The sequence below is a fragment of the Callionymus lyra genome, chromosome 12 (genome assembly GCF_982586985.1).
Source record: "Callionymus lyra chromosome 12, fCalLyr1.hap1.1, whole genome shotgun sequence".
Classification (NCBI taxonomy): domain Eukaryota; kingdom Metazoa; phylum Chordata; class Actinopteri; order Syngnathiformes; family Callionymidae; genus Callionymus; species Callionymus lyra.
This window is the reverse complement of record NC_141829.1, coordinates 15,858,160-15,868,735: the sequence shown is the minus strand read 5'-3', so window position 1 is coordinate 15,868,735 and position 10,576 is coordinate 15,858,160. Positions and strand designations below refer to the sequence as shown.

The 10,576-nt window shown below is 38.9% G+C and overlaps 1 protein-coding gene, 1 long non-coding RNA gene and 1 other non-coding gene across 3 annotated transcripts in view; 2 read left to right on the top strand and 1 right to left on the bottom strand.

Moving 5' to 3' along the window:
- Nucleotides 1-2,656: 2,656 nt before the first annotated feature.
- Nucleotides 2,657-10,576, top strand: part of LOC148068434 (uncharacterized) — a 41,274-nt gene continuing 33,354 nt past the window's right edge. Inside the window, exon 1 of the long non-coding RNA XR_015713186.1 lies at nucleotides 2,657-2,735. This is a non-coding gene — a long non-coding RNA (uncharacterized LOC148068434). The remainder of the gene's footprint in view (nucleotides 2,736-10,576) is intronic.
- Nucleotides 2,660-2,731, bottom strand: trnae-uuc (transfer RNA glutamic acid (anticodon UUC)). Its single transcript has one exon. It is a non-coding gene; the product is annotated as a tRNA-Glu (tRNA).
- On the top strand, nucleotides 2,949-8,176 carry gtpbp8 (GTP binding protein 8). Its single transcript, XM_087804139.1, has 8 exons — nucleotides 2,949-3,073; nucleotides 3,510-3,674; nucleotides 3,776-3,929; nucleotides 4,427-4,525; nucleotides 4,828-4,958; nucleotides 5,056-5,155; nucleotides 7,085-7,206; nucleotides 7,612-8,176. Exons 2-8 carry the CDS (start codon nucleotides 3,520-3,522, stop codon nucleotides 7,700-7,702), a joined length of 852 nt encoding a protein of 283 aa, XP_087660265.1. The 5' UTR covers nucleotides 2,949-3,073; nucleotides 3,510-3,519; the 3' UTR covers nucleotides 7,703-8,176.

The following is a 10,576-nucleotide window of genomic DNA, read 5'->3' as shown; positions in this document are numbered from 1 at the left end:
CTTTATAGTGGCCTGTTGTTCATCAGTCACGAGAAAATGTAATTGTTTCATATTCTCCTCATTTATCCAGTATTTTCCCTTAATATTGTGTCTCTTTTATCCTAGTCAATCCTATAAGGTCGAGGTTGCGGCAGTATTAACGAAAAATAATGATAGTAATAAGCATTGAAGTAGTAGTTGCAGTGGAACTAGAAACGATGTATGTTTTCACAAGAGTCCTGTGAGGTATTTGAAGCCGCTTCTCTCGTGTCTTGTTCTTTCCCAGGCTGTGAGAGACTCCAGATGTTTTCACTGCAAAGAATTCATTTTTTGTCTCTGTGCAAATATTATCAATCACGTGACGTTAATGAAATCTAAACACGGACGTGTATTTAAGCGGACGGCAGTGACCCCCGGCGGTGGATAGAGGTACTGCGTCTGATCTCAGCCGCTGATAGAACGTGTGAGAAAAGCACCTTCTTTTCAAAACAACTCCTTCACACCGTTCATCTCCGTCAGGTTAATATTGGAGCCGAGGACTCCTCCTCGAGAGGGAAAAGACACAAAACATTACTTGTGTAACCTGAACGCAGCGTTTGATGAAACTTCCTACTGGGAGAGGAGGAATGCAGGGCCGTAGACGAGGGGCCCCGGGGCCCTGCCTTATCACTGCCACCGAATTTATGAAGACGTTTCTTTGGCCGACTCCTTGCTTTCTAATCCTGAAAGATCCCCAGAAGGTCCGTGACGGAGGACGCTCCTGACAGGTCCGGCTCATACCTGCTGCGGCTCAGTCGCTCTCGCCCATGCATCATGAAGACGGATGTGGTCGATTCTAAAAGAGGATTCTCAGTCGTAAATTACCGTCAAGATGACCTGCTGAATATTAGAGCAGCGCCGGGAGGAGACGTGGTCGTTTCAGGCTCATCGGAGGGGGGACGAGATATATCAACCGTGACCTTGAGTTCGAGAAGTTCCTCGTCTCCTTCAAATCAATGTTTGTTCCTGCTTTTTCTCGCAAGATCAGATCTTACTTGGATGAAAAGTGATGGTCTGATGAGGCTTCATGAAGCAGTGTCATGTTGTTCAGAGGTCAGTAGGTGGCACTATCAGTTTAAAATGATGTTTCATTAGAACAGTTGTTCAAAACAAAGGAAAATAGTGCAAAGACCTCCATCTAGTGGACTTTGAAAATAATGACACTGTTTCATGAAGGTTCCTCTTGGTTTCTTGTCTTTGGTTATCTCCAAGAGACTCGGAGTGGAGCTTTTTTTCCAATTGGACACCGTTTTTGCTTTATCTTTTAATTTTGTTGCAACCACTTTTTCTTCTTTTTCACCCAATGTCTTCAATTTTGTTTTGAAAGAAAAAATCCTCTAGCTTAAGGCACTTTTACAGTCGACCAGAAGTATCAAATGAAATGTACAATTTCTTAAACAAAGTTGTAATTTTGTTTCATGAAATTACAATTTCCAGAAAAATGTTTAATGAGTTTGTAAGTGTTTCAAGGACAGTTTTTTTTTAAGGAAATTGTGATTTTGTTTCTGGAAATTGTGATTTTGTTTCACAGTTTGAAATTAAATTACAATTTCCTGATAAAAAAAAGTTTGTACATGTGTTTTTAGGAAATTGTAAAAAGAAGAATTTGTAAATTTGTTTCAGTAAATATTAATTTAGTTTCAGTGTTTGTAAATTTGTTCAAAAGGAAATTCAAGTTTGTACATCTGTTTCAGTTTGTAAATTTACAAAATGTATTACTATTTCCTGAAACTAATTTTCGAAGTTTGTGATTTTGTTTCAGGAAATTGTATTTATTGTCCTTTGTAAATTTGTCCTAGGAAATTAAAACTCCTTTTCATAGTTTGAACATCTGTTTCAGGAAATTGTTTTTTTTTCAGTTTGTACATTTTTTACTATTTCCTGAAACTAATTTTCAGATTTTGTTTCAGGAAACTGGAATTTTGTTTGTAAACTTGTGGGTCACCGCACACGTTAAATATATTTATATCATATATAAATAACACCTTTTTTAAATATCCGTGAATTACTTTGCTTTTTAAATAACTTTATTACATTTTATTTCAGGCAACACAACATGAAAATACTTACAGTTTTATGACTCCATTTTCCATTAAGCCACATATATGTACACAGAAGACAAAATACCACACTAAAAACTACATAAACTCTAAAAGGTTGGGATACTCTACTGGTTATTCTTGTTTTTCTTTTTATCTAGTGTTCTTTGTCCTTCAAGCTCTATTATAATCTGCATCATGCATTTTTTTTCTCCAGATAATAAACCACATTAAATAGTTTTCTTGTTGAAGCATAGCCTCTTCGAAGTTTCCATACATTATATGATGCTTCTTTTGAGTTCAGTGTCAAGTATAATGTATTTTAATGGTGTCCAGATGTGTTTTGCTCTTTGGCAGTCGTGAAGCAGATATTTTTAGAGAATAGTCTCGCCCTGCTGACATTGATGGACGGGACCGACTCCTCTAACCTCGTTTATTTACTTCTTCAAAACCATTTCAACGCAGAATGACTGCAATTTTAATTGTTTTTTATCATTACCTGTTAATGTGTAACTAGATAATACATATTATTGACCAGCAACATAAAGGAATTTCAGGAGGTTTTTTTTTCCTATTCTTGCTTTGTGATTGATAAAAGGAAGTTCCCATACCGGGAGTCGAACCCGGGCCGCCTGGGTGAAAACCAGGAATCCTAACCGCTAGACCATATGGGACTTGGTGACTATTACAGACATGACGTCATTACGACTCACAATATTATTTTCGTTTTGATTCGCCGCAGAAAGTGGAATTGCATATTAAAATTTCAAAGAATAGTATAAAAACAATATATAAAATATATATATATAAGTAATAATTATTATAAACGACTCCGTTCTAAATTTCTCAAGCGGAACCTTTTTTTCAGTCGGACGCAATTGAGCGCTGCAACCAAGATGGCGGCCAGTGACCTGAACGTAAACATGGGCTGTTGATACATGAATTTAGATCATTCAATACCTTACTAAATGCTTATAATTGTTAACAAAGTCTCAGAGTCGATCCTTGTCGTTAAGGTGGGTTGATGAGCGTATATTTGGGGTTTTAACGTTTCCTATAAATGCGATACATGTGCGTTTTTATGTGCTAAAATAAGTCCCGTTTCAAAATAAGGATATAAATGTTTAAGAAGACACTATACATGTTTATGTAAACAACAAAACTCAACAATGGCTGTAGCTGTGGCATTTAATGTACAATGTTTTCACCGATAAATATGAATGTACATCCACTGAATGTAATATATGTTCATGCAACTTTAGAACTGGATACAACTTTTATTTATAGACTGACACTAAATTGTTTGGCTCACATATGTTGGAAACCAGAAATAATTTTTGCTTCAATCAAATAAAACTTAGGACATGTTGAATAACGGTGTTCTTCTGTCTTTGGTCTTTTAATATATAATATAGAAGATTATAAGCTTCTCTCTGTGTTTTTACCTCCCAGGCTGATCAGGATGTTTGGAGTCCGGGTGTCTCCTCGGTCATGGGCTTCCGTGTCTATGCGATGCATTCACAAGCTGGCGTCCCTTCAGAAAGTCACTGATCTTTCTCAGAAGAAGATGCAACATGTGATTTATCCCATCAGTTCCCTGGAGCCCTACCTGGACAGGTAAGTCAACCTTTACAAGATTATAAGAAATATTTCAAATGTTTTCCTGTAAGATTTTTGCTGTTTTCTTTAAAACTTAAAAAAGAATTTGCTCGCTCTAGCTCGATAGACACGACAGACTTCCACCTCTTCCAGCCGTCACTCGATGATGTCATCAAAGCTGAGAAAATCTACTGCCCGACACCGTCTCACAAGATCGACTACTTCACTTCTGCAGAGCATATCGACCACGCGCCGCTGCTCCAGCAGCCTGAGGCAAGAGTTCTTGTGGGAGGACGACAGAGAACTAATGTCAAGTCAGGGGGCAAGCAGACGAGAAGAGATCAGACTTTAAAGAGCATTTGTCATATTTTCCCTGATGTTTTATTGCGAGGAGAGTTGCCCTTTAGAGGTTTTTTCTTCTGCATTTTATTTCTATTTTTTTAGTTTATTGTTTTCCATTAGAAAAGTATTTTTTAAACAAATAAATATGGGTTTACTGATGTTATTTTAAATCTGGTAAAATACTGAAAGTTAAAAAATGTGATTAGAACACAGGAAAAATAATACTTTAATTAAACTCCATAATATTTTTTAGATTTAAAAGAATATTAAATGCTCAAAGGAAAGGAGAAAATGGGGTTTAAAAAAAAAAAAAATTGTAGTTCATGGTTCTAATCTGAAATACAGAAGATGCACGTTCACAACTAACTTGTTTGGAGTTCCTTTTGTTTGCCAACCCTTATATCACTTTTGTTTTTGTGCCCATTTAGGTTTGTTTCATCGGTAGAAGCAACGTAGGAAAATCTTCTCTGATCAAGGCGTTGTTCTCTCTATCACCCGAGGTCGAGGTTCGAGTCTCCAAAACTCCGGTGAGTCTTCACTGATACTCGTGTGTCAGGATTCTCCGATAAAATTGTGGCCAGATCTACAGTATAAGTGCGGTTTTGAGCATTATGAAACATGATCGACAAAACAAAACAACAAAATGAAGAACAAAAAAATAACAAAATTCATTTACTCATTCAAAACATGTCAGTCAGAAACTATGTGTGTCAAGAATTTGTCTCAGAGCGATTTATTTTCTAAGCGGCTGTTTGTTGAGAAGACGTTTTTTGCGACAGATGATGCTTGTGGCTTATATTTATAACTGAGATGGTTCTTCTGTCATCAGGGTCACACCAAAAAGATGAACTTCTTCAAAGTGGGCAAGTCCTTCACCCTGGTGGACATGCCTGGCTACGGACACAAAGCACCGAGAGCATTTGTGGACATGGTGGAGCCGTATCTGCTGTCGAGGAAGAAGTGAGCATGGTTTTTTTTATTTAATGTGAGGTACGACACTTGTGTGAGTCTGAGATAAAAGTTGTTCAAGACCCGCTCACTGCTGTGACTCCTCCAGCCTCGTGAGGACGTTCATGTTGGTGGACGGAAGTGTGGAATTTCAGCAGAACGACCTCATAGCTCTGGAGATGTGTGAGGAGATGAAACGACCGTACGTGGTGCGTATTCCAGAAATAACAAGTTTACTAATGGATGAAATAAAAAAAATGCATATCAAGTAAAAATGTGAATTCTGGTAATACGACCATTAGTGATGTGTTAATAAGGTTATAAGGTTATATATTATGACACAGGAAACTAGAAAAAAAGACCACTAGATGGAACCAGAATCTCTTTATTGTCATTCCACATAGTACAACAAAATGTAACAACAAAGTTCATCATCCAGACAGTACAAATTACGACACATATTTCAAGTAGTAAATATTAAAGAAGCGTTAAAAAGATGTATAAAACTGGAAAAACACAAAATCCACAAGCAACAAATAAAGATAATGTGTTCCAATAAATAGAGAAGCACAGAGGTAAAAGGTTTTAGAATATTGTCTGATTATTAATAGTGCAATTTTGTTTCGATTTTTTTTTAAGGTTCTCTGAGATGTGGCGTGATTTAGTGTGTTTGTTGATCCTTAGTTGTGTTATTCAGTTCACATATAGCTGAGGGGTAGAATCTGTTCCTGAGTCTGTTTGTGCAACCGTCTGCCAGAGGGCAGCAGGTGGAACAGGTTATGGTGGGAAGGGTTCTTTAGGATGTAGATAGCCGGTCATTTTCTTCCAGTGTTGATGACCCTCTTTGAGGCTAGGTGAACACACTCTCAATGTTGGAAGAACAGCAGCAGCTTCTCCTCCAGGTTGTTGTTCCTGAGAATCCTCCGAAAGTAAAGTCGCTGCTGGGCCTTCTTGACTATAGTGGTGTATGTAGTACCAGGAGAAATCCTCTGTGTTTGCCAAGAAATCTGAAACTCTTTCCACACAGTCCCCCTTAATCAGTAGGGTTTTGGGGGTCTACACTGTTTTTCCGAAAATCTATGATGAGGTCTTTGGTTTTTTGTAGTGTTCAGGATGAGGTTGTTGTTTGAACACCACGCTGCCAGTCTCTGGACTTCCTCCCTGTGGGGTGTCTCGTCTCCTTTTGAGATAAGTCCGACTACTGTTGTGTCATCCGCCAATTTGATGATGGTGTTGGAAGAGTGGGTGTAGAGGAGGGGGCTCAGCACACAGCCCGATGAGGGCCCAGTTTGACGGTCTTGGGGCGGTTAGACAGGAAATCTTTGATCCAGAGGAACTTTTGTTTTGGACAGGGACAGGCTAAAGATCTTTGTGAAGACCTCAGAGAGCTGTTCTGCACATTCCCTCAGAACCCTTCCCGTCATAACCAGCCAGCCTTCCTCGGGTTTACAGCCCTGAGCACTCTTTAATCTTTGGTTATCAACTACGAATTTATTGCGAAAAACATTTTTAAAGCGAGAGCTCAAACTACCGAGACATCTTGAACCCTCACCGTCCCACTTACGATCATAGATGGATCGTATTTTGACTCTTTTAATCATTGAGTCAACATCAAATTTGGTCTTTAGCTACTAAACCCTCTTGAGAGCAGCAGCAGAAGAAGCAGCAGCAGAAGAAGAAGCAGCCGGCGAGTGTCGACACCACATCCGTCTCTCTTGAGTCCACAGTGAATCAATGTTGAGCGTTCCCACTCTGCTATTTAAAAACCTCGGTCCAGCTCCGTCAGATTAATAATTCATCCGTTCATTAAAGAGCACGACTATTATTACGACCACGGGGACGATCCGTCTGTGCCGCTGCAGAAGTGACTCTAAATTGTTCAACTCCCGCTCAGCGCAGCTCGATTCATTTGTTCAAACTTTAAGACAGATCTGGGGAGCATGTGGCCCTTTTACTGTACTCGTACAGACATGATGGGGTCAAAGTTATTGTGTTATCATGACATAAAAACCAACGTTTTTTTCTCTTTTATTTATTTAGTTTTCACAGATAGTGTTTCCTTTTTTCGATATATATAATGTGGCCCCTGGTTTTAAACTCAACTCTTTATGATGCGACCGCGTCTTGTCCTCCCACAGATCGTGATGACGAAGATCGACAAGAGTGGAGGACAAGCCAAAGCTCTGAGAAACCTCATGAACCTGCAGGACATAATCAAGCTCAACACAAGCGTGTGCTTCCCGCAGCCCTTCCTGACCAGGTGAGGGCGCCACTCAAAAGTAGAGTGAAATGCATGGAAAGGCCAAGAGGAGATGAATTAATGAATTAAAAAAAAAAATTCTAATCTAATTTTAAATATAATTTAAAAAATACTTAAACAAAAAGCTCTTAAATTTATCAAAGAATTTTTATTAAAGTGTAAAGTGTAAAGAGTTGATATGATGGTTGTGTGTATTAAATTAACAGTTTTTTTAAACAGTCAAAGAACAAACAAATGGAAGTAAACCATTAATTATTTAGATATCTTCATGTTATGTCCAGTGAGAGTAAGAAAATAAATGATTTAAATTAGAAAATTAAAGTCAGATGTTGAAGAAATCGGTTGATACGTGTGTGAGAGTTAATCCTGATTATCTTCAAAACTCATCTTCCTGTTTCTCTGCAGCTCCCTCAAGTTCTCTGGGATTCACCTGCTGAGGTGTTTCATCTGCCACGTGACGGGAACCATCAACCTGAAGGACTCTTCTCACCGCTGACCTACCCGGATACTTAACGCGCTCCTAGAGGAGCGGTCTGAGGTATCATTGGCAGATCCACGAAAAGTCCCGATCCACTCATAGAACTGACTCCTTGGATCGTCATCTCAGTCCGTTTGTCACTCAGACGTGTAAACCCTGCAAACATCACGATAATACAAACGTCTTGGAAAAAGTGTCTACAAGTGGATTCAGATCAGGAAATAAGTTCAAACCACAAGTCAACCCTGGAGCTGGGTCAGAAACAATCGTCCTCAAGGATGGAAAGAGGAAGTTTGTCACCATAATTTGAAGTCAAAACTGTCCAGATTCGTCCAGTTTGAGCAAAAAACTCTTCCCTGAAACGATGAAACTAAATCACACAAAATCTTGGGTTTCATTTTTATCTTCTTCTGTTTGTGATATTATTATTCCACCATTAAAGGTGTTTAATGTAAACTGACCTTGATGATGTTCTGTCACCACATGAAACTGAGGAATGTTTATAGTCGATCGCTGAGTCATCTTTCTAGAGATTCACCTGTTATATGAGATCTATATACGACTGCATGTGTCACAAACTCAAGGCCACAGAGCCCAAAATCATTTTATGTTTTCTTAGTGACATTTCAAATGTTGAATCTTTTCATTGGTTCTTGGAACGTTCTTGATGGTTTTTTTAGGTGTTCATTTATCAGTTTTTTAATTATTTAAGTAAATCATTTCTAAATTGAAGGGATGAATTTGTTTTAACAATTGAATTAAATAGTATATTTTTAATAGTTTGATTTTGCAAGTTGAATAATTAAGTAAATATATTGTTTAATTTATAGCCTATGAATTTTTAAAATGTACTTTCAAACTATATAAAAATGTAATTATTATTATCGGGGGTAATTGAATACGTTAATTTCTATATTGAAAGGTTGAATTTATTTCTTTATTTCAATATATAAATTAATGAGTTTGTATATTAAAACAAATAATTACCTTTTTTAACCATTTTGCAACGATCGCATCTGAACTTCAGAGCGTCCAATTGTTGTTGTTGTTGTAATTTTAGCCCAAACTTAATTCACCAGCGGATCCAATTTTTACTCACTTACAATTACCCTCTTATCCAGCAGTTTGACTCTCCACCGGTATTAGACCCCCTACATTTCTTAGTTCAACTTGAAATGTAAAAAAAAAAAAGTTTGGGGCAAAAATTCCGACTGTTAAGTGATCCACGATGTACGAGTTACAACCAAAGATCTGATTATCGGTTTTACACTAACGGATGATGGAAGACGTTGCCCGTGGCGACCAGAGGAAGTTTGCGAAAAAACAAACTTCAGCTGACGAATAATCGTTAACTCTTTTATACGAGCCACTTCTGCCGGGGGGTCAAGGTCACCCCTTCGCACTTTTTAGTACGTGTTCCGTTTAATCATCTGGTTCTATAAACCCGCGATTCTTAAAAGTGCTTTTACAAGGAACAAGACATTAAATCTAGATTTGTCCGATTAGCTATCTTAATACTTAACGAGCTCTTCCTCGCGCCGAGCTCCGAGATGCTTTACGGCCGGCGGAGGGTCGACGGGTACGAGGGCGAAAGATGACGAGGCAGATAAAGGCTTTATGAAGAGCTACTGGTGGCCCGACTGTGATTCACACACACACACCTGAGTGTATGCATGCTTTACCGGTCTGTGAATTACTGCACCTAAAGTCCTCCGTGGGGAATAAATAACCCGAACGTTCCTGAAGTGCCGAAGGTCCCGGGGACCACTGAGGCAAGACGGCTGGGATAAAGTTTCAGTGACTCGTAACAGTGAGTCTCAGACACTGTTCGGGACTTTTATGAATCCGTTCCTGAGGCGAAGCCAGACCTACAGTTAATGTACGAGACCAGAGACGCTCAAGATGTCGCCCGAGGGCCTCAGCTCTGTGTTATATTAAAAACAGTGAGTGAATCCATTTATCGTCTAATTCTTATAATAACTTAATAACTTGGATCAGCACGATGTCAGGTCCAGACTTTTCTTCTACCCCGGAATCCTCTTTCAGCACCTCTAGGGTCCTGGGTCTGTTCCGAGGTCTCCTCCCAGTTCCACATTCCCGGAACACCTCTCGCTCTTTCCACGATAAATTCCTCTTTTTTATCACTGGCAATAAAGTTCTTGAGAAAATCCCCCCCCCCCAAAAAAAAATGCTTGAACTACCTGAGCTGGTATCTCTTGATGTGGAGGAGCAGAGTAAGTAAGTAAGTAATTTTTATTTATATAGCGCTTTTCCAGACCAGGGTCACAAAGCGCTTAAACAATCAAAACAATATTCAATAAAGTCTATACTTTAAAGATCAAGATAACACTGATAACACAACAGGAGTTCCAGAAAATCAAGGAAAAGCCTGAACAAATAAAAACGTCTTAAGATGTTTCTTAAAGGAGTCAGTAGATCCATCAAGAGCAAAGAGAGAGGAAGATTGTTCCAAAGCTTAGGAGCAACAGCCTGGAAGGATTTCTCTCCTCTGGTCCTGAACCGTGTGCGTGGAACCATCAGTAGATTCTGATCCACAGACCTCAGAGCCCGAGCTGGGGTGTAAGGCTGGATCAGATCACTGATGTAAGGAGGAGCCTGACCATGAATAGATCTGAAAGTAAGAACCAGAATTTTAAAGTTGATCCTGAAAGAAACTGGAAGCCAGTGAAGAGTTTTAAGGATCGGAGAAATGTGAGTTCTTCTACTTGAGCGGGTCAGAATTCTCGCTGCAGAGTTCTGTATCAACTGCAGACGAGACAGATCCTTCTTGTTTAGACATGAAAACAAACTGTTGCAATAGTCCAGGCAAGAAGACACAAACGCATGGATTACAAGCTCCAGATCATGTTGTGACAACATTTTCCTAAGTTT

Coding starts and splice junctions, on each gene's coding strand:
- gtpbp8 (XM_087804139.1), top strand. CDS start 3,520: ATGTTTGGAGTCCGGGTGTCTCCTCGGTCATGGGCTTCCGTGTCTATG. Junction 3,675..3,775: donor CTGGAGCCCTACCTGGACAG/GTAAGTCAACCT, acceptor TGCTCGCTCTAG/CTCGATAGACACGACAGACT. Junction 4,959..5,055: donor TATCTGCTGTCGAGGAAGAA/GTGAGCATGGTT, acceptor TGACTCCTCCAG/CCTCGTGAGGACGTTCATGT.